Here is a 23,453-nt window from a genome sequence, read left to right on the forward strand (position 1 = left end):
AGTGGACCAGCAGGGGGTCTAAGGGAATAGAAATCTGAGATCTTGCTGCAGGTAATACCGCTGCCTCCTTTAGGGTGGTTTCAAGGAAAGTTTGAAAGAGTCCGCGGCACGGTGTAGTACGGTTGGAGCAAATTCCACGGGTATCACAGGGTACGTGTTTACTTTCTCCCACTTTTCGGACATAGTTGGCGAGTACTCATCCATCTATAGACCTGTGAACATCTTGCAGCTCATATCTTGGGGGATCCCTTTCTCATTGCATTTGATGGTGCTGGCTGATTTCATGCCGCTGACCCTTGCAGCATAGCGGTGGCGCCTTTGGGATTTAGCCTACAACCTACTCCAGCAGTTCTCAGTGCTTGAAAATTGCTTTGGATGTTCAGCCATGTCGGCCTGTAGGAGCAGAATGACGCTCGAGTTGAGTAGCACCTGTAAAGACCACCACAGGAAAGCTTCTACCCAGAATAAAACTTTGATGGCCTTAAAGGTGCTGCTGGATTTCGTTCTGTTGCTTCAGGCCCACATGCCTGCCCATTTGAATCTATTTGTGGACATAGCCCTTTGTGTGTCTGTGTGTGTCTGTGTGTGAGAGAGAGAGCAAAACAAGAGGATGGGCAGTTGAGGTCAGTAGAAGATTAGATTGTCTCTTGGTGCTGTCGCTGGAGTTTCCTGTTCTCACTTAATTTTGTTGTCTGCATGAAACAGGGGAGCTTGTTTATGTTAAGTTGCTTAAGCCCTGTTGGTGTGCGTGATCCTGCTGTGATAAGGGAGTATTGACACCCCCCCCCCCCATGAGTCCTTCTGTGCACAAATTCTGTTGTGCAAAGCTGAGGCTTAGCAGGGCAGAGCTAGGAAAGGATTTGGGTTGTTTGGGGCTCTGTTTATTAGCGACACGATGGTAGCCACATATTTTGTTACTTTTAATGTTGATGTTTTCATATTGTTTACACCTTGTCGTTTTTAACGTTGTAAGTCACAGCAAGGCTCTCTGGGTCAGCCACACCTAAAAAGATGGAATAAATACATTAAATAAAGGGTTCATAGAAGAATAGAGTTGGAAGGCATATCCAGGATCATCTAGTCCAACCCCCTGCACTATGCAGGACACGCAGCACCCTATCGCTCACCCACTGTAACCTTCCATCTCCTTGGCAGCCTTCAGAGAATCAGCCTCCCCGTCAGATGGCTCTCCAGCCTCTGTTTAATGATTTCCAAAGATGGAGAACCCACCACCTCCCGAGGAAGCCTGTTCCACTGAGAAACCGCTCTAACTGTTAAGAACTTCTTCTGGAGGTTTAGACGTGATTTCTTTGAAATTAATTTCATCCCATTGGTTCTAGTATGTCCCTGGTCTGAACAACTTGCCATTCTCTACATGGCAGCCCTTTTATATACTTGAAGATGGGTTCTCAGATCCCCTCTCAGTCGCCTCCTCTCCAGGCTAAACAGACCAACCTCCCCCAACCTTTCCTCATACGTTTTGTTCTCCAAACCCCTCACCATCTTCGTAGCCCTCCTCTGGACAATCCCCAGTTTGTTTACATCCCTCTTCAATGGTGATGCCCAGAACTGAACACAGGACTCCAAGTGAAGCTGAACCAGAGCAGAGTAAATCAGGTTTGGAAAGAACAAAAGTGTTCTTGAGATTGGGTTTAGCAGTCCGGGACGGGCTGTGGTTAAATAGGGCCTAAAGGCCCCAAGTTCAATCCCCGGTGTCTCCATCTCCCGTTAAAGGGATTGGACAGTAAGCGAGGGGAAAGACCTCTTTGTGAGACACTGCAGAGCCAGCTTCGTGTCCAGAAAGCTTTTCCGGCTAGCAGCATTTGAGAGTCTAAACTCCCTTTGCCCGACATCTGATCAAAGGAGCGTTGTTAATTCTTACAGCTTGTGCCACCCAAAATTCTGTTGGCCTCTTAGGTACGAGTGGACCTTGAATCTTGCTGATTGTGCAGAATTGTTTTGCAGAATCATTTGCTGGACAGAGTTTGCTGATTTTTTTTTTTTTTTGATACCTGACTCTTAGATGCAACGATTTTGCACAATGAGAAAGCTTTCTGGTTGACACTAGCTAGCCTGAGATCCTGCCCGTGTTTTTTCTCTGTCGCCTTGAGCTTTCCCGGCTGGCCAGTGACACAGCCATGGGCAAGAAAGAGAGGCAGAGGTGGGAAACGCTGTGATGATGATGATAATTATGATGATTTCAGTTTATTTCCCGCCACTCCCAAATGGCTCGTGGTGGGTTACAGAGAGCCAGATTGGTGTGGTGGTTAGGAGCGTGGATTTCTAATCTGGCAAGCCCGGTTCGATTCTGTGCTCTCCCACATGCAGCCAGCTGGATGACCTTGGGCTCGCCACAGCACTGATAAAGCTGTTCTGACCGAGCAGGAATATCAGGGCTCTCTCAGCCTCACCCACCCCACGGGGTGCCTGTTGTGGGGAGAGGAAAGGGAAGGCGACTGTAAGCCACTTTGAGCCTCCTTCGGGTAGGGAAAAGTGGCATATAAGAACCAACTCTTCTTCTTCTTCTTCTTCTTCTTCTTCTTCTTCTTCTTCTTCTTCTTCTTCTTCTTCTTCTTCTTCTTCTTCTTCTTCTTCTTCTTCTTCTTCTTCTTCTTCTTAAAACCCCATTAAAACTCCCATTAAAAGACTTAAAACCATCACAACATGGCGGGGCAAAAAAAAAGTCCCCTTCCTACCCCCATTGCTAAAGGGGGGCGGGCGGAGAAGCTCTAAGAGTAGCTCTGAGCCTTTCGGTGGCATTGCCTCTGCTTGGTGTGCAGAGAGCCCTAAACTGATGCCCCAGCATCCCTAGTAGAAAGGATCGGGGGGCAGGTGATTAGGAAAGGCTTGTGCCTCAGACCCTGGAGAGCCCCAACCAGTCTGAGTAGGTAAGATGGACCTTGCAGGAACAAGCGTCTGACTTGGTATCATGCAGCTGTTTGCGTTGAAGGTCAGAGTATCACCATGAACGCTTCTCGGAATGCTGTGTAGGAAGTGAGCAAAGAGCCTTGAATTGAAGGGGACAGTTCAGTGTAATTCCTAGCGTCCTTGCTACTAGTGACCTCTCTTTATTCTGGTTGAGTTGTGTCGGTTTCTTTCTTGGCCTAAGGCTGTGACAGTGGCTCTCTGGCTCACAGAGAACCTGGTTCAGATCCCCACTCCTCCATGGGACCTTGCTGGGGGGGACGGACCTTGGACTTGGCCTACGCTCTCAGCCTAGCCCACCCTGCAGGGTTGTCGTGAGGATAAAACGGAAGAGAGGAAGAATGGCGTAAATTAGCGGGTAGTCGTTGGGGAGAAAGGCGAGAAGTTAGCAAATGAATGCAGGAGATGCCTTCAGGAAGCATTGTGCATATGTAGCCATGTTCAGGCAGGGGATCTTGGGTCGATGAAGCTTTCCCCTGACCCTGCAGGGCTGCTCCAGTTCTGTTCTGTCCGGGGTAGTCAAACTGCGGCCCTCCAGATGTCCATGGACTACCATTCCCATGAAATACGATGGTACGCAGAGAGTGATTAAAATGTGGAACTTGCTGCTGCAGGACACAGTGATGGCCGCAGGAATAAGCAGCGTTCAAAGGGGATGAGACATGGAGGGGAGGTCTGTCGGGGGCTACTAGCCTCGGGGTCCGAGGGGAACCTCCACATTCAAAGGCACTAAGACTCTGGAGCCAGGAGGCGACGTCTGTTCCCTGCAGGGTAGTCAAACTGCGGCCCTCCAGATGTCCATGGACTACAATTCCCATGAGCCCCTGCCAGCGTGCTGGCAGGGGCTCATGGGAATTGTAGTCCACGGACATCTGGAGGGCCGCAGTTTGACTACCCCTGGCCTAAAGCATCTGCCCTCTGATTCCTGGATGCAAAGGCAAGGAGGAGGAGAGCGTGCCCTGAAAGTCCTGTGTCCTCAAGATGGAAGTCGGAGGGGGGGGGAGAGACTTCTCTCTCCCGGATTGCAGGCTGCCCACGTTCTCCCGAGCTCCGTCAAGGCTTTCTCAGCTGCACTGCCTTCCACCGCACAGCCTGTTTACGTGCGTTATGTGGGCTGCTCTGAGGGCTCGGCACTGATTCTTCCGGCTCTGCCTCGGCGCTGGGCGGTCTCAGGTATTCGGATGGGGGCAAGGCCCTTCTCGTTAGCCAATCGCCGGCGGCGTGGGGTGCGTGTCGGGGGGGGGGACCGTTCCTCTTGAGCGACCGGCCAGAACGGCCTTTTCCGACGCCACGTCAGGACAAGAGCTCTGTGCCGCTTCCCAAGCTGGCTTTTGAGCTGACAGTGAGACCGTCTCACTTCAGCTAGGATTCTCATTCTGCACAGAGCCAGCGCGTTTAGCAAGAGCCGTGCATTGCTTTAGGACAAGGGAAAACCATGTCCTCCTTTCTTCGCTCCAGGGATTTCATTGCAAGCGCTTTTCCTACAGGTCAGGGCGTCCTTTGTGGCGTGACCTTTGGGCTCCCTGCAGTTCCATCGTCTTGGGATTTGCTACTTGGTGATCGGTTGGATTTTAAATCCAACAAGAGTTTCAGGGTGCAAGCCAGGCTTTCTCGGCTGTTTTGCCACTGAGAACCCCCCGAAACATTCTTTAGGCTTCTAACAACCCCGTAAGTGGTGCGATCGTGCAGAATATGGTTGGGAAGCAGAGCTGTGGACACGCCCACCTGGGACCCCTCCCCTGCCCACCCCCTCCAGGCTCATCACTGGCCGTTTGGGAGAGGGGAGCCAATTTCATTCATTCATTCATTCATTCATTCATTCATTCATTCATTCATTCATTCATTCATTCATTCATTCATTTGAATTTTTACCCACCGCTCTTGAGAATCGTCTTGCGGCGGGTTACAAGGAAAAAGTAAAAACCCCAGTACAACATTAAAACTGTAAAAAATAGTTAACTACATACTCTGGTGGCAAGAGATAAAAACTATTTTCCAGTCTTCCTGTATCTTCCTCCCTCCCCTGTCGAGCCCCTCAGGGCTCCAATTCCCAGGGGTGCTGATTGATCTTAACCTCCTCTATCGTTCTTGATTATTAGTTATAACGCTGTTGCGTTGTGGCATTACGGAGGGGCCCCTTCAATCTTCCGTGCCCTGGTCTCAGCCAAAGACCTGGCGGAGGAGTTCTGTTTTACAGGCCCCGCGGAACTTTATATGGTCCTATAGCCCAGTGGTCCCCAACCTGCGGGCCGCGGCCCGGTGCCGGGCCGCGAAGGCCATGGTGCCGGGCCGCTGCTCCCTCTCCCCACCCCACCCCCGCAGTAAAAAACTTCCCCGGCCGCAAGCTTGCGGCCCGGGAAGCTTCTTACTGCGGCAGGGCGGGGAGAGGGAATCGGGGCCGATGTGCGGGCGCGGCTGATGTGCGCGGCCCGATGCGGGGGCGCGGCCCGATGTGCGGGGGCGCGGCCCGATGTGCGGGCGCGGCCTCGCGGGCGCGGCCCGATGTGCGGGCGTGGCTCGCGGGCGTGGCCCGATGCGGGGGCGCGGCCCGTTGTGTGGGCGCGGCTCGCGGGCGCGGCCCGATGCGGGGGCGCAGCCCGCGGGCGCAGCCGATGCTTGGGCGTGGCCCGCGCGGCCATGGGCCGCGCCCCAATGCCCTGCGGGTCCCCAACCTCAGAAAGGTTGGGGACCACTGCTATAGCGCAATAAATATTTAACGAAGTTAAATAATATATTAAAACTCAACTCCCATCCATTCAAGAAACCTTTCCAGGGCTGTCATGAAACCTGATTGAGGAAGCCTTGGGTAAGCTTTCAAGAGTCAAAGCTCCCTTCATCAGAAATTTGTTTCTCCAACACTTATACTTCAAAAAACTCTCTCAAATCCGATTGTTCTCCCGCAGACCGACATGGCTGACCTCTGAAACTGTCGGTGATCGGGGGTCTCTTAGAAGCTCTAATGTTTCTCTGAAAACTACAATTCCCAGAATTCCATTTACACTTGTCCTGCAGGGAGGACTGAGCAGGACAGAGAATGAATAGGAAATGTCTTCAAACTGACTCAGATCACACGGTTGGTAAAAGTCAATACTGTGTATTCCGCAGTTGAGTCTCCAGGGCTTTAGTTTTTCTTGTCTTCTACTACCTGATTCTTTTGGGAGGGGTTCTCAGTTAGCAATAGGCCATCTCTTCAGCATGCAGAAGGTTCCAGGTTCAGTCACTGGATTCTCCCATTAAAAAGTTCAGGAAAAACTTCTGCTTGAGACCCGGGAGAGCTCCTGCCAGTCTGAGCAGACAATGCTGATCTGGATGGATGGACCGATAGTCTGATTCATTATGTGGCAGGTAGAGTCTCATCAGGGGGAGGGACCGTAGCTCAGTGGTAGAGGATCTCCTTAGCTTGCAGAAGGTCCCAGTTCAATCCCCGCCCTCTCTAGTTAAAAGATATGGTCATAGGTGATGAGAAAGACTCCACCTGAGATCACAGAGAACTGCTGCCTGCCTGAATAGACAATCCTTGATTGGCCAAGGGTCTGATTCAGTATGAGGCAGCTTCATGGGTTCATGTGACTTATCTCATGACAAGCAATTGCGGAACCAAATTTGCTGATCTGGAGCTGGCTATAGGGAGCATATTATATCTATTCTGAGTTCCGTTTTCTGGTTACCAATTTGCTTTGGGGGTACAGTTTGAGGTGCTGGGACTTAACTATAAAGCTTTTCATGACTTGGGGCCCACATAATTATGACCATCATAGCCCCATGACAACTTTGCTCCCCCAAGGCTCAACAGGGCATTTTGGTTGCCCTGTTTCCAGCCAGCATGCATCCTGCTGTTTACCAGAGGGTATTTCCTCCTTTCCCCTTCAGTTGATGCCTCTGTGGTCTGGAAAGATCTGCCAGAGAACATAAGGTATAGGAACATAAGAATAGCCCTTCTGGATTAGCCCAGTGATTCATCTAGTCCAGCATTCCAAGAACATAAGAAGAGCCCTGCAGGATCAGAATAATGCGGGTTCATCTAGACCAGCATCCTGTCTCACACATTGGCCAACCAGTTCCCCTTGAGGGCCAACAACACGACATAGAGGCCAAGGCCTTCATAAGAACATCAGAAGAGACCTGCTGGATCAGTCCAGTGGTCCATCTAGTCTAGCATCCTGTCTCACACACTGGTCAACCAGTTTCTCTGGAGGGCCAACAAGAGGACATAGAATCCACAGCCTTCATAAGAACATAAGAGCAGCTCTGCTGGATCAGACCCGTGAAGGTCCACCTAGTTCAGCATCCTGCCTCACTCAGTGGCTGGAGGAGAAAGATGACAAGTTGATAATGGCAAATCCCCCAAATACATTTATTTCAGAGCTTGAACCAGAGGCAGAACGAGCCCCGGGAAATACAACTCATTTTTGTCAGCAAATGTCTTCGTTAAGGATTCTGGCAACATATAAATGTCTCATGTTAACATGATACGTCTCATTATACATTTATCTCTGTATTTTGGTAAATAATACATAAATTTAACACCTTAATTTAAACTTCACCCATTGCAGCATACCTTGAGTAAACAACACACCCAACCTTGCTCAGTTGCTCTCTATTCTCAATGTCTATTTAATACTAAATGATACCTTTCTTGTACAACAAGTTTTAATCTTCAAGAAACAAACATATATTCCATTTCTATGTAATTAAATCCAACCAAATTAAACCTACCTGACCTTATCACATCAACCACATTGGTTCATCAATTGTAAATTTTATGGGGATCAAGTGGTAAGATTACCTACAATACATCTGAATAATTGCAATGTCCTTCTACCTTAAGTAATGAACCTCATTAATCAATTACTAATAAGTGGCCAACCAGTTCTTCTAGAGGGCCAACAACAGGTATAGAAGCTGAGGCCTTCAGAAGGGCCCTGCTGGGTAAGACCAGGGAGGGTCCATCTAGTCCAGCTTTCTGTATCACACAGTGGCCAACCAGTTCCTCTGGAGGGCTGGCACAGAGGCAGAGGCCTGCATGAGAACATCACAAGAGCCCTGCTGGGTCAGACCAGAGGTCCATCTTGTCCAGCGTCTTGTCTCATATAGTGGCCAGCCAGTTCTTCTAGAGCGCCAACAACAGGGCAGGGTGGCCGAGGCCTTCACAAGAACATCAGGAGAGCCTTGCTGGATCAAACCAGGGAGGGTCCATCTAGTCTAGCATCCTGCCACTCACAGTGGCCAACTAGTTCTTCTGGAGGGCCAACAACACGTATAGAGGCTGAGGCCTTCATAAGAACATCAGGCCTACAGGTTTCGACCAATGGTCCATCTAGTCCAGAATCCCATTTCACCACGTGGCCAACCAGTTCCTCTGGTGGGTTAACAACAGAGCATCGAGACTGAGGCCTTCGTAAGACCATTAGGATGTGTTGCCCAACCAGCCCAGTGGTCCATCCAGTCCAGACTGCCTCTGAACATGGAGGCAGAAATCTCCTTTCCTTGCTTTTAAGAAAAGCTGCAGGACTACATTGATTAGAAGAGCAATTTGGTGCATATTGAGTCTCTCTGAGAGTACTTTTACCATTACCCAGGGATTAGGCTCTGGTGATCACGTACATATTATTTTTAGGATAATTTAAAGATTGTTTTTGTTGTAATAACTGCTTGTGTTCTTACCCATCTTGGGGTTCCAGCTGTGCTGGAAGAAAGGCGAGATTTTAAACTATTTTTTAAAAATAAATGTTTATTATTTTCTGATAGACATAAAATACAGAAGGAAAGACAGAAAATCTGATTCTATCTGATTCTGCAAACATTTCAGAAATTTGCCCCAGTGTCTGAAATTCTTCAGCTGGTCTTTGACTGAACATATTTGTTAACCTTGCCATTGCAAAATCAGAGTCCAGTGACACCTTTAAGACCAACAAAGATTTATTCAAGCCGTGAGCTTTCGAGTGCAAGCACTCTTCCTCGGATTAATCTTTGTTGGTCTTAAACAGGGGTAGTCAAACTGCGGCCCTCCAGATGTCCATGGACTACAATTCCCAGAAGCCCCTGCCAGCATTCGCTGGCAGGGGCTTCTGGGAATTGTGGTCCATGGACATCTGGAGGGCCGCAGTTTGACTACCTCTGGTCTTAAAGGTGCCACTGGACTCTGATTTTGTTTTGTTGTGCTGCTTCAGACCAACACAGCTACCCACTTGAATCTTGCCATTGCAGTGAGTTCTTCCAAATTTCTCGGTCCATCTGCGGACCTCCTGTTCCGTTCGGAAGCTTATGATGAGTCTTGCCGCCGTTGTTGCATGGCAGAAGAATTCCGCTCCTCCTTTGCAGAGACCTGCAGGGAAGATACTTAGTACATTTCTAGACTCAAGTGGGAATTTGCATTTAAATAACATTTGCAAGTTGCCGTGTACTTTTATCCCAGGTTCTTAAACCGTTTCACAGTTCCACCACGTATGAAAGAAAGAACCGATCCTCTCATGACCTTTCCAACATTTACTGTCCGTTTGATTAGACATTTTGCTTAGGTGTTAAATACCATCTGGAAAACAGCGGCCGTTTCCTCCAGGGGCATCTGTTCTGCGTGGCCTGAAGTTCAGCTGTTATTCCTGGAGAATTTCAGGCATTGCTTGGACTTCAGCAACCCTATACTTGATCACCTTTAAGGCCACACGTGGTCTGGGACCACCTCACTGTCTATAACCCCTAACTGGCTGGTGATCAGGTGAAGCACGTCAGTCCTCAACCAGGGCCAGAGCTTTCTCCGTCCTCGCCCCCACCTGGTGGAATGAGCTCCCTTAGGTCAGGGGTAGTCAACCTGTGGTCCTCCAGATGTCCATGGACTACAATTCCCATGAGCCCTTCCGCCAGGCATTTGGTTGAGCCCGACCCAACCAACAGCGTCTACTGGGCCTCCGGAAATCCCTCTCAATGAACTGAATCCCGAACCGACCAATGTAGGGATCACGGTTAGCAAGTTAATGTTGTCTTAGGAAATGCGATGGGAAATGTTACCGTACTTGTTATCTTCAGTTCTGGAAAGCCACTGTTATCGTTGTTTGCCGGATGTTATGACTTGTACTGTACAATCCCTACGTTCCGTGTAAATTGCCCTGAGCCACAAGGAAGGCTGGTGTAGAAATGAAAAAAAGAGAAAAAGAAAAATGCACACCTTTCTACCTACCTGCCCACCCAGTCACTGCAGATGGAGCATGGAGTTGGGTCTTATTGTTACCCCGCTTCCCCCAACCAGATGGTGTACTCCAGGGGTAGAAGAAGAAGAAGAAGAGTTGGTTCTTATATGCCGCTTTTCCCTACCCGAAGGAGGCTCAAAGCGGCTTACAGTCGCCTTCCCTTTCCTCTCCCCACAACAGACACCCTGTGGGGTGGGTGAGGCTGAGAGAGCCCTGATATCACTGCCCGGTCAGAACAATTTTATCAGTGCTGTGGCGAGCCCAAGGTCACCCAGCTGGTTGCATGTGGGGGAGCGCAGAATTGAACCTGGCATGCCAGATTAGAAGTCCGCACTCCTAACCACTAAACCAAATTGGCTCTCATGAGAATTGTAGTCCATGAACATCTGGAGGACCACAGGTTGACTACCCCTGGTGTCCTTGGAGTACCCTCTCTGGCTGGCTCCTGCCTCTCCTCACCGCAGGGGGAAATGGACAGCAGAGGGCATTTTTTCTTCTTATCTAGGAGTCCCTGCCACGAAGTTCAAAGGCTTCCTATTGTTCTGGGAGGAAATATAGTTATAGGGTTTTTTTTTTAAAAAAAAGATTGACCCTACCTGATCGATGGGCAAGTTTTAAAAAGAAATAAAATCAGGCTTCAGCTTTTGGCACGTGGCAGTGCCGACCTCCCATTCTGGGACTGTTGCCAAGGCAGTCAAAATCGATGGTTCCGTCCTTCGGCGTAACAGCCGTGCTTTATCCAACATGATCAAAGGAGGGGGTGTCAGGAGGATAATCGGCTCAATAAAAAACAACGGCCCGGCGTTTCCGGCCGCTTGCAGAATGAGCTGTGCCGGAGCCTTCCGCTGGTCATTATGGCCCTGTTATTTCATTGAGCCTCCAGAATAACTCTGTGGTGTGGCCAGTATGTCATTCTAAATGCTCTTGGCACACAGTGGGTTTTCTTTGAATCCCGACTGTCCCTGGGATTGCTCTATGATTGTGCATGCTTTATGGCTTAAGAGTGCTTTTGGAATTAATAATATAGTAACGGACGAAATCTTAATTCCTTGGCAGAGCCAGCTTTACGATAATGTCCTTTCCAAAAGGGGAACCTTATAAGACCCCCATAAACTGATAAGATTTAGAATGAAGTTCTTGCAACATTTTAGTACCTTTGACCATAAGAACATAAGAGAAACCATGCGGGATCAGTCCAACACTCTGTGGCACACAGTGGTCAAAACCCAGGCACCAACAGGAGGTCCACTGATAGGGCCAGAACTCATAGAATCATAGAGTTGGAAGGGACCTTCTGGGTCATCTAGTCATCTGGGTCATCTAATCCAACCCCCTGCACTATGCAGGACACTCACAACCTTATCGCTCATCCACTGTCACCTGCCACCCCCTTGAACCTTCACAGAATCAGCCTCTCCGTCAGATGGCAATCCATCATAGAATCATAGAGTTGGAAGGGACCCCCTGGGTCATCTAGTCCAACCCCCTGCACTGTGCAGGACACTCACAACCCTTTCGCTTATCCACTGTCACCTGCCACTCCCTTGAGCCTTCCCAGAATCAGAACATAAGAGAGGCCATGTTGGATCAGGCCAGTGGCCCATCCAGCCCAACACTCTGTGTCACTCAGTGGCCAAAATCCAGAGGCCATCAGGAGGTTCACTAGCAGGGCCAGAACTCCAGAATCCCTCCCACTGTTGCCCCCAAACAACAAGAATACAGAGCATCACTGCCCATCTGCATCTGGGACAGTGTGGGGTTCAACAGAGTTCAACTTAACACCCGTATTTAGCCCTCCACTATGTAGAGAAAGCACAGAATGGCTTGAACATGCGTAGAATGTTTTTCTGTTCTCATTGAGTATTCTTATGTTTCTAGGATTGTGGAGCAGCGCTGGCTGTCAGAGCTGGGCTTTAGTGCCTTTCTTTGGGCACAGAACCACTGCTGACATCTGTTTTGGTGGTACCACATGGCCCGTAGGGTCTGTTTGACGACGCAGTTGGTAGGGAGAGAATGCGCAGACAGGTGAAGCGATGAAACTAACTTACGTAAAGGTATCCCCAGTGCAAGCACCGGGTCATTTCTGACCCTTGGGGTGACGCCCTCTAGTGTTTTCATGGCAGACTCAATACGGGGTGGTTTGCCAGTGCCTTCCCCAGTCATTACCGTTTACCCCCCAGCAAACTGGGTACTCATTTTACCGACCTCGGAAGGATGGAAGGCTGAGTCAACCTTGAACCGGCTGCTGGGATCGAACTCCCAGTCTCATGGTCAGAGTTTCAGGCAGCATGTCGGCTGCCTTACCACCCTTACCAAGAGGCCGACATTTGTTTTGGTGGTACCACATGGCCCGTAGGGTCTTTTTGTGCACGCAGTTAGTCGGAAGAGAATGCGCAAAGACAGGTGAAGAGATGAAACTAACACTAAATCAAAACCTTGGTCCATCGAAACCTTGGGCCACAGACTGGCAGTGGCTCTCCAAGAGCTCAGATACAGATCTTTTGGATCTCCGGCAGCCAAGTCCTTCAACTGGAGATGCCAGGGATCGAACCTGAGACCTTCTGCATGCCAAGCAGATGCTCTGCCACTCAGCCATGGCCCTTTCCTAAACATAAGGGATTGAAGGTAAAAATGACCCTTGGTTTACCATCGTGGTTGTGTCATCTGACTTTGAAGGACACTTGCAGCAGAGTGGTGGAAGTGGTCCAGGATCTTTGCTCTTCGGTGTTTGACCTCTTGGTTTCATCCTCTGGGTGATGAGAACATTTCCAGCGGCCATGATCCTCTAAGGAGAAAGGGAGTTGTTCAAGCAGGCGTTTTTGATGTGTTCAGCCTCTGAGATTTATGCCTCGCTTCCCTTAATAAAATCTTGGCAGATCGCGTCTTCCACAGTGGCGCCTCCTGTTTACCACAGGAGTCCGTGTGGTGCATGGCTTTGTTTATTGAGGAGTACCAAAGTGTGCCGGATGGAACACCAGTATGTATGTGCTCCTGACTGGTGCACTTCCATAGACACGTCAGCACAAAAATATAAATGTATTGCCTTACTGAAGTCCACCCTTAGGCCAAAAGCATGTTTCTTTGTTTCTACCTAAAGAGCTTGTTGTGTCTTCCTCTCGTAGAAATGTTGGTGCCAGGTTGGGAAAATCCTTGGAGATTTGGAGGGTGGAGTCTGGGCAAGGTGGGGTTTGGGGAGGGGCTTCAGCAGGGTATAATGCCACAGGGTCTGCCTGAGCAGCCATTTTCCCCTGGGGGGCTGCAGGCTGGAGTTTTAGTCGTGGCAGGTTGTCCCACCTCTTCCTGCACCTACACCAGGGAGTATTTGGCCTCGTGCACGTCGTCCGCGCCTGATTTGTGCTCCTGCACACGAGCTGGGGCGGTGAAGTTCCCAGTGCATAAACGGTCCATCTGGACACCACTTCTAATCCCAGGAGATCTCCAGCCACCTCCTGGGAGTTTGCAAACCTGTCTTCTCAGCTTGATCTGAAGTCCATTCATACCCCCTAGCTTGGGTTTTCTGTGTCCTCTTTTCTAGAGCAAGGCTAAACAAGAAAAGCAGACCTAGCGAGGGCAAGCCCATATTATTTCCCTATCAACTTCTCCTTTGTCCTGTTTGGTGTCCATTTTCTCAACGCTCTCAGGCCAGTGTGTGACTGTGAAGCAAGTAGGGCGGGGGGAGGCAGCTAAGCTGAAGTGCCCCCTCCCCCCCCCCGATCCATAAGAACCTGCATCTTTGTACATGAAGCCCTTTTTTCTTCTGTTTATTCTTTGCCAGTTCCGTTGCTTTCGTGGGGTCCCAGCTTCAATTTCAGCATCTGGTATGTTGAACTCAACGGCATCGACGATCCGGACGTGGTCCAGCCCTGCCTCAATTGGTACAGCAAGGTAGGCTTGTGTCCAAAAGGGCTCGGGAGCGATTGGGCCGATGAGGAAGGGTTAACGGGCTGAGTAGCATTTTACGAGACGTGGATCAAGTCACCCATCAGGATTCCAACGGCCAGCCATTGTCCAAAGCGTCCAGCATTGAAGGAATACTTATTTTCATAGAATAATAATATATTTAAAGTCTAGGCCAGGGGTAGTCAAACTGCGGCCCTCCAGATGTCCATGGACTACAATTCCCAGAAGCCCCTGCCAGTGCTGGCAGGGGCTTCTGGGAATTGTAGTCCATGGACATCTGGAGGGCCGCAGTTTGACTACCCCTGGCCTAGGCTGTATGTGAACTCGTTCTTTCAAAACATAGTTTTCTCCCACCCCCAGTTCTGGGGATCTAGAACACAGAAGTACTTAGAGTTTTGATGAAAACTTTTGAGTTTATAAAAATTATGAGCATCTTCTTTCATTTGTTAAGCTCCAGAAAATACCTTTTTTGCCATTCTGGCCCAGAGGTTCTAAGCAGCTGCAAAGAAAGGACTTTGCCTGATACCTCCAGTCAGACTGGAGTCAGAATTTGGCTAGGTAGACCACTGGTCTGGATTTGGTGTAATGTAGGCAGAGGCTCGCAACAGTGGCTTAACAGGGCTGTGAGAATCTGATGATGTAGCCCAGGGGTGGCCAAACTGTAGCTCCCCAGATGTCCATGGACTACAATTCCTTGCTGGTAGGGACTCATGGGAATTGTAGTCCATGGACATATGATGAGCCACAATTTGGCTACCCCTAATGCAACAATTAATCATTAGTATTATAATAATTATCATCATTATTATTATTATTTAATTTGTTACCCACCACTCCCAAGCACAGGCCTCTGGCGTTTACAGATGTCCAGTTAACTCCCCCCCCCATTAAAACCCCATTAAAATGGACAGAAAAATACCAATACAGTGGACCAATAACCCAACACCAATAACCCAACAACCCCTATCCCCAGGCCCCCTACCTAATCAATCACTCTATAGCAAAAGAAGCTTGTTGGGAAAACTAATGCCAAATATCTCCCTTTCTGTAGGTAGCAGATGCTCATGAGAACCAAGTTTTCCATACCTCGTGTGATGTAGTGTAGTGGTTAGAGTTTGGGCCTGGACTGGATAGACTTGAATCCAAATTTCCACGCAGATAAGAGCCTCAATATTTGGGCCACCATCACGTGGTGTAACCTCCCTTGCAGGCTTGCTGTAAGGCTCAAATAGGTTTTTTTCAAGGAAGAGTAGGTCATCAATATGAGCCCCCAAGGACTTGGAGGGAAGTGCTTAATTTCCCTCTTTATCTCCTTTCCCATAATATTCCGTCTTTTCCTCCTCCTGGTAGCCCTCATAACTTTGCATTTCCTTGCTTCCCTTCTCTCCTTCCAGCCCACTCACCTGCTTTTCATCAGCCCCTCCATTTTCAGCTATAACTATAATTTACTTCATTTCCGTCCTCCCTTCCTCCACAAAAGAGGCCCAAAGCAGCTTACATTAGTCTCCTCTGCTCCAGGTAACTTAGGCTGAGAAGATGTGACTGGCCCGAGGTTACTCTGTGAGCTTCCATGGCAGAGGGTTTCTCAGACCCTTACCTGAAACTGTAACCCAGGCTTTCTCAAATGGGGGGTCCTGAAATCCCGGGGTGTCTTGACCCTGGGAGGGTTTCCTGAATGGGTGGAAAGTAATTAATTTTTATATAACTTCTAAATTTGTTAAACATTTATCAGTTGTTATGATCCTATATGCTCATTTTTACCCACCCACCCCTCCCAAAATGCCCAATGATGGTTCTGGAAGGGGGGGGAGGGGAGGGGCCCCGGGATGGCATGTCCACAGCTATGCTCCCCAACCATATTCTCCATGATCTGGGGTTTCTCAGTGCCTGAAGAATGTTTCTGGGGTTTCTCAATGGTAAAGCAGTTGAGAAAGGCTTCTGGGACCACCACATCACACTAGCTCTCATTAGGTGGCTGCTGCTGAACAGCAGCGAGCAGCCAGTCCTGGGTAAGTCCTGCAAGTCATGTGGTAGCGTGTGGTGGGTGGTGGTCCTTACCCCATGAGTCCTCTCTAAAATGTCAGAACAGCCCCAGCAAAGACCCTGCATGTTCTCCCCCTGCCTTTTACTAACAGAAACCAGGGATTGAACTTTGGCTGCTGTAGTTGCCTAGCAATGGCCCCACGGGCATTTCCTGCTTAAAACTACAAAGATTGCTTCTGTTATTTGGGGGCAGGGTTTTAAGATTTTAAAACCTGGGCCATTTTTCAGGTTTGTAGTATGCCCTTTTTTTGTTCATGGCCCCTGTGTCTGCATTTAAGTATCCGCAGATCTGGTCATGTTGAGAATTTCCTCTATTGATGATATTTTAATATCATATATTGTTCCAGTGGGGAAGGTGCATGTACTGAGGCAAGCAGCTTTGGTCTCCCTGTTCTCCAGATCCTATTACAGGCTTTCTCAACCAGCGTTTCTTGAATGGGTGGGAGTTAATTAATTGTATATAGCCGGTGATATATAGCCTTATAAAGTCATGTCAACCCGCACGCATCCCCATGGCCAATTATAGAGGGGGTGGGAAGGGAAGGGCTCCAGGTGGGCATGTTTCATGGGTTTTTCAATGGTAAGTAGGTTGAGAGAGGCTGTGCTATCACCAGGAATGCTGAGATGTGTGTTTGTTTGTTTATTTATTTTGTTGGATTTTTAGCCCACCATTCTCGTAAATTGGCTCGTGGCGGGTCACATAAAAGAAAATCCACACAATAAAATTCAATAAAACCCAGTCACAATACACAAAAATCTTAACAAATGGCAAAAATCTTATGCCCCTCTTTAAAGCAGGAAGGCCCTTGTGAGGCAGGATGAGGGAAGCAAGTTGTTTGGTACCAGATGTTAAGGTACCAATTCCAAAGGGGACCCATATCACCTGCTCCAGCAGTAGCCCTGACCATAAACCTGGCGGAAGAGCTCCGTTTTGCAGGCCCAACGGAAAGCAGCTCTCCAAGGGCCCGCAGCTCCTCCGGGAGCCCATTCCACCAGGTAGGGGCCAGGACTGAAAAGGCCCTGGCTCTGGTCAAGGCTAGGCGAGCATCCCTGGGGCCAGGAGCGATCAGCAAGTTGGTTACCTGCAGAGCGCAAGGTTTAGAATTTGGCAGGGAGACTTACAGTGCTGTTCTCATCGGTTTCCATGTGTTCCAGTAGTACCGTGAACAGGAAGCCATTCGCCTCTGCCTGAAGCACTTCCGCCAGCACAACTACACGGAAGCCTTTGAGTCCCTGCAGAAGAAAACCAAGATCGCGCTGGAGCACCCCATGCTGACGGACCTGCACGACAAACTCGTCCTCAAGGGGGACTTCAACGCCTGCGAAGAGTTGATAGAAAAAGCGGTGAACGGTAAGGGCCGATGGAAAGCTCCCTGGGTGTCGGCACGACAAGGCGGGCCTTCGGCGAATGGTCGCGCCTCTCTGTTTAGAAGGGTCTTGGCCTTCACATCGGGATGTGCCCAGGGTTTTGATTGGTTTTGATTGCTCACCGTCTTCTTAAGTTGAGAATAGACCTCCTTTGGACTGCTGTTGCCCTGCATATGTTAAGCTGTTTAAAATGTTATTAGTTCTACTGTTTGAAATGTTATAAGGTTCATGACGCTTTCTTCGTACCGTACCACAAATTGTTCACAGTAAGCCGCCCTGAACCACAGGGGAGGGCTGTATATTAAAGGTAAAAGGTAAAGGTATCCCCTGTGCAAGCACCGGGTCATGTCTGACCCTTGGGGTGACGCTCTCTAGCGTTTTCATGGCAGACTCAATACGGGGTGGTTTGCCATTCCCTTCCCCAGTCATTACCGTTTACCCCCCAGCAAGCTGGGTCCTCATTTTACCCACCTCGGAAGGATGGAAGGCTGAGTCAGCCTTGAGCCGGCTGCTGGGATCGAACTCCCAGCCTCATGGGCAAAGCTTTCAGACGGCTGCCTTACCACTCTGCGCCACGAGAGCCTCTGTATCTTAATGTAACAAAATAAAATAAAAAATCACCATAAACATGTTTAGTCTTCCCTTGAAGAAGGTTGAAGGGAGTAAGGGAGATGGTTTTCCCCATCCATATTACTCCTCTTAGTGTCTAATTGTCCCTAGCAGTTTGGGAATTCTGGAGGGAGAGGGCTTATAATATATGGCCAACGAGGCACTTAGATAAGCAGAGAAACAGTAGTGAAAAGCACACAGCATCTCTTGATTTTTCACGTTTGGTTGTGATCCCTTCTAGGGGAGGAAAGGCCTATAGCTGGGGCTTATATGTAGCTCCCTCTGACCTAGCAAGCTCAGCAGTATTACTAGATAAAATTACTAAGACAGTGAATTCCCTTGGCCCAGTGCTGGATTTATTGCCACAGAGGTCAGAGTCTCTAACCTCTTTGAGGGAATGTACTTTTTCCTGAAACGACCCCTCATTTTTTGGCCTCTCACAGACTTATCTTTTTTGTTTAACTTAATCACCTCGAGGCTGGCAGACCTCGCATAAGCACATAGCATTGATGACTTGCGCGTGCGCTTGTGCGCTGTAGGTGTGGTTGTGGATCAATATTCATGCTGCCGTGTGTCTGTTGAGGAGCATTCAAGCGGGTTTCATAATTTCAGAAGGTGATCATGTTGGTCTGCGGCAGAACAATGTCTGACGAAAGGGACTTTGACTCAAAACTCTTGCTGGCTAACCCAATTTCGTAACCTTTCCTTTTAGTCCTTGGCAAGGGTTCGGCCCAGCACGCGCTGCATGGCTTGAAACCCTTTTTGCTCTACCGATGCGCTCTAAGCCGGCGAGTAAAAGCGTAGCCTTCCGTTTCGTCCGGAACATTTCCGGGTACGAGGATCCCGTGTCTGTGCTTGCGGAAGCACTAGCGGAAGTGACGGGTGACTCTCCTCTCTGGCCATGATCCAGGCAGCGTTAAGCGTGCCTAGACTCATTTAAAAACAAGTGCTGCTTTATCCGGAGGAGTCTCAAAGTGACTTGCCCTCGCCTTCCCTTCCTCTCCCCCACAGCAGGCCCCCTGGGAGGTAGGGGGGTGGTGGAGAGAGCCCTGATGCTACTGCTCTGTGAGAACAGCACTATCAGGGCTGTGAGGAGGCCAAAGCCATCCAGCTGGCTGCACGTGGGGGAGCGGGAAATCAAACCCGGCTCACCAGATTAGAAGCTGCTGCTCTTATCCGCTACACTAGGCATAGTCCCCGATACCAGGTAAATCTGGGCTCGTGGAGCACCATACCGAAAAGTTTGGGGCCTGCTGGATCAGAAGATCTATCTGCCCAAAGCTAGGGGCTTCGTGACCTCACAGCAGAAGTCCTCACGGGACTTGAGGAGGAGGCTCTCAAAGCTCCTGCTACTAACATCCTGCCCAGTGACGCCACATGATCCCAGATAGCAAAAGGCAGGGGCTTGGTCATTCGGTGGATAAGGCTTCACGTGATCTCCTGGAAAGGAGGAAGCCATGACATCAGAACCAGCCCATCCCTGATCGGAAAGGGAGGTGAAGAGCGAGCAGGGTGCGGGGGACGGCTACGTTAGAAATGCAGATTTTTCACAAGAACAGCGTGAGAATTAATTCGGAGCTCTCAGGCAAGAGCGCCTGCATTTTGGAAGCCTTTCAAGCAATGCCTTTAAAGTAATCCGGCAGTGGGTCTTCCTTTTATACAGCCCACCAGCCTGAGCACAGGGCTGCCTGGACGTTCCAGGAACCCATCCAAATAGGAGGTGTTTAAGCTGTGGCTGCAAAACAGCTGAGATTCAGGGAAGCCTTCTTTGATTTCCAAGAGGAAGTCCGGCAGCTGCCCGAGTTTCCATCTGCACATTTTCTGAGAATTTCGGAAGAAGCTGCGGGGGCAGAGGGGAGCGAGGGAACGCGTGGCCGACGGCCAAGGAATGGTCAGAAGGCGTTATCTGGTGATGCAGGATGCAGGGACTTCAGCCTCCCAAGTGGGGATGGAGACAGAAAAGCTACAGACTACAACAAGCACCGGCCTTCACCTCCCCAGCCTAGTGGAATATGTTGCCGTGGGAAGTCAGGGCCTGATGGAGCTATGCCCGAACCCCTGGGAAAGACCACTTAACCCCTGGGGAGCTCTTGCTGGGCTTCCTGGGCTTCTGGCTTAGAGCCTCCAGAATAGCTGCTTCCAGGGAGGTAGACGCCCAGCCGGGCCGTTGGGTTCATTGTGCCTTTGTTGATGTTGCTTTCAGCCATTCCGTCATGTCCAACTTTTGGCGATCCTATGGCTCAACTGTCTCCACATTTTGTTGTTGTTGTTGCTGTTATTAATTCAATTTATTATCTGCTGCTATAGAACAAGTCGTCTCATGGTGAGTTACAACATAAAATGAATCCCCATAACATAAAACATTAAAAACATAACATAATCGAACGGCTGGAATAATAGATAGTAAGAAACCCAAATCCCCTCCCTGGACACACCAGCTATAACTCTCAGGGTGCCGACTAACAGAAATGTGATTGTTCCTACATGTATTCTCATATATAGTATAGAGCAGTGGTATAAAAAGCTCCACCCACGTCGAGGTCAGGTGAATTTCCCATGGGCCAGGAATCACCAACAAATTTGTGCCCGCAGAGCGCAAGGCCCAGTGGGGGGAATAAGGCAATAGGCCGCCCCTCAGATATGTGCGTTCCAGACCGTGAAAGTTAATACCAAAACCTCGAATCTGATCCAGGCTGCAACCGGCCACCAATTCAGCTGCCTCAGCACTGGCTGGATATGGGCCCTCTCATCGCTGCCTACTGCAAAAGGCTGAAAGGTAGTCCCTGTAGGTCCAGGGTGGTCAGACTGTAGTTTTCCAGCTGTCCATGGACTACAGTTCCCATGAGCCCCTTCAGGAGACACAGTCTGTGTTCAGGAAAGTTGTCTACCCCACCTTGCTTTCAGGTGAGCAACTATATCGGGCTGCAGTGGAAGAGCAGGATCCTAGCCTGCTGTTTATTTAATTAATTTTTAATTATTTGCCCACCCTTCCCTGGAGACTCGGGGCAGGCTACAACCCAGTTAAAAGCGCCCCAAAGCAGGTTTATAAAATTACAATAGAACCCTGTTTATAGTTGCCAGTAAAATACATGCTTAAAAATAGAACAGCATCAACCACTGGTTTCTATCTGGACCAATGCCGGAGGACAGAAGCATGTGAGGAGTTCTCACCTTGAATTGTTATACCGCCCTTTTTATGCTAGAGATCTTGGAGGATTGTCAATATTGGAGTGTTTCTATGGGGGGATTTGTCTTTATGTTTTTATTAATTCTGTGAACCGCTGCAAGCCAGCTTGTTGGGAGCAGCAGTCTATAAATCTAACTAAAAAATAAACAAGCATAGTGCTAAATTGCTGATCTTAACACTGTTTGCCCCATATTAGTGCCGTGATTTCACTGGAGAGGGAGGCGGGGGCAGCGCCTGGGTCGATTCCCAAATAAAGTTGGAAGCTGTAGGATTGACTGAGGGATACGGGCAGGGAAATCAACAGGAATTTTGGCATACCCCGGGCCTCAAGCTTAGGCCTGACGTAACAGCTCTGTCTTACAGTAGCACCTGAGAGACCAACAAAATTGCCGGGCAGGAAGCTTTTGTGGGTCAGAAAGCCCCCTTCGTCAGAGGCGAAGCTTTGATTCTTGACAGCTTAAGCCCCCGAAATCCTGCCTGTCTTCAAGCTGCGGCCGGACTTGAATCTCGCTCCTCCCCATCCTATTTTGTCTAGTTGGTTGGGGAATGACCGTAACTCAGCCCTGACTTGATGGCAAAAAGAGAAAAGGAAAGGGAGCTCTTTAAAAATCATGACAGCTGTTCAGCCGAGAAAGCCGGGCTCTGCCCCCAAAGTCGCATTACGTGCAGGATTGTAGCGCGTGCCTGGCCTGAACGGCTGCTCCGGAGCAGCGCATCCAGCCCTCAAGGAGATGGCTTAGCCAAGAAGAGTGGCTTCCCCACCCATTCCGGGACCTGAGGCTGCCCTGTTAGGTCCCCACTTTTCATCTACCTTCCGCGAGGGCCGTTCAAGCCTTCAGTCTCTTGTATGGCCAGGGGGCAGGTCTCTCTGGGCGCTTGGGACATCTGGTTTCGGTCAGGGCTTTCTTTGGGGGCGGGAGAGCAGCCATAAAAACCTCCTTGAAGGCTGAATTTCCTAGGAATTGGGAGTCAAACGCTGCTTTCTGGAGAAACCGTGACCCATCTCCGTGGATTGCTCACGGTCTGCAAGCAGGAGGCATTCCCCGTCATCTTTGGAAACGTCCCCGTTTGCCTGGTCATGATCGCAGTCTCTCAGGAGCAGGGTATCCCACCCTCCGGTCTTCTTTTGTCTGTTTAGGGCATACCATAATAATCTGCTGGGACGACTGTAGCGGAGTGTCTCGTTTAGTCCTCTAAATCAGGGGTAGTCAACCTGTGGTCCTCCAGATGTCCATGGACTGCAATTCCCATGAGCCCCTGCCAGCAAATGCTGGCAGGGGCTCATGGGAATTGTAGTCCATGGACATCTGGAGGACCACAGGTTGACTAACCCTGCTCTAAAGTGACCTGAATCAGCCATCCTGTCTTTTCAAATCAGGGATTCACCCTTACGTCCAGGCTATTGTTTTTTTTTGTGTGTGTGTGTCCCCTTCCAAACTTCCCCCCTCTGATCTGAGTTTGAGTCCAACAGCACCTTTAAGACTGACAAAGTTTTATTCCCTCCCTCCGTCCCCACTGTGAGCCTTGGCTGATACGTTTCGGCAGATCGGAACTGAGGGAAGAGGGGGGCGTTCAGAGAGCCAGCTTGGTGTAGTGGTTAGGAGTGTGGATTTCTAATTTGGCGAGCCGGGTTCGATTCCGCACTCCCCCACATGCAACCAGCTGGGTGATCTTGGGCTCGCCACGGCACTGATAAAACTCTTCTGACCAGGCAGTGATATCAGGGTTCTCTCAGCCTCACCCACCCCACAGGGTGTCTGTTGTGGGGAGAGGAAAGGGAAGGCGACTGTAAGAAGAAGAAGAAGAGTTGGTTCTTATATGCCGCTTTTCCCTACCCGAAGGAGGCTCAAAGCGGCTTACAGTCGCCTTCCCAATATGCCGCTTTGAGACTCCTTCAGGTAGAGAAAAGCAGCATATAAGAACCAACTCTTCTTCTCTCCTTCATACCATGTGTGTGCTTTGGCAGGAAACCACATACATGCGCACTGTGATCGAGCAATCTAGGGCTTAAGCTAGTATAGACCTCTGTGGGTGGCCTATGCTTGCATAGTCCCCATGTGTGTCTGCACACAAGACTTCAGTAAACAATGGTTACAGGTAAGGGCAACCCTATTTTGTTTCGTGTTCACGCACATGGCTTCAGGTACATTGAAACCAAAGTCATCAAACATTACATGTAGGTCAAGGGTGGGAATGGTGTTGCCAGGAAGGGCTAATTAGTGCCAAGGATAATAAAT

General features: G+C 49.5%; 1 protein-coding gene across 2 annotated transcripts in view; it reads left to right on the forward strand.

The window, feature by feature from the left end:
• The window catches only part of MKLN1 (muskelin 1), a 118,991-nt gene that overhangs the window by 31,268 nt on the left and 64,270 nt on the right, over nucleotides 1-23,453 (forward strand). The window contains exons 5-6 of one of the 2 annotated variants that reach the window (XM_077340349.1): nucleotides 13,885-13,994; nucleotides 17,211-17,403. In XM_077340349.1, coding sequence (XP_077196464.1) covers nucleotides 13,885-13,994; nucleotides 17,211-17,403 — 303 coding nt within the window. Of the gene's footprint in view, nucleotides 1-13,884; nucleotides 13,995-17,207; nucleotides 17,404-23,453 lie in introns of those variants that run through there. The other variant, XM_077340350.1, reaches the window with a different exon arrangement.

Source organism: Paroedura picta, chromosome 5, assembly GCF_049243985.1.
Source record: "Paroedura picta isolate Pp20150507F chromosome 5, Ppicta_v3.0, whole genome shotgun sequence".
Lineage (NCBI taxonomy): Eukaryota > Metazoa > Chordata > Lepidosauria > Squamata > Gekkonidae > Paroedura > Paroedura picta.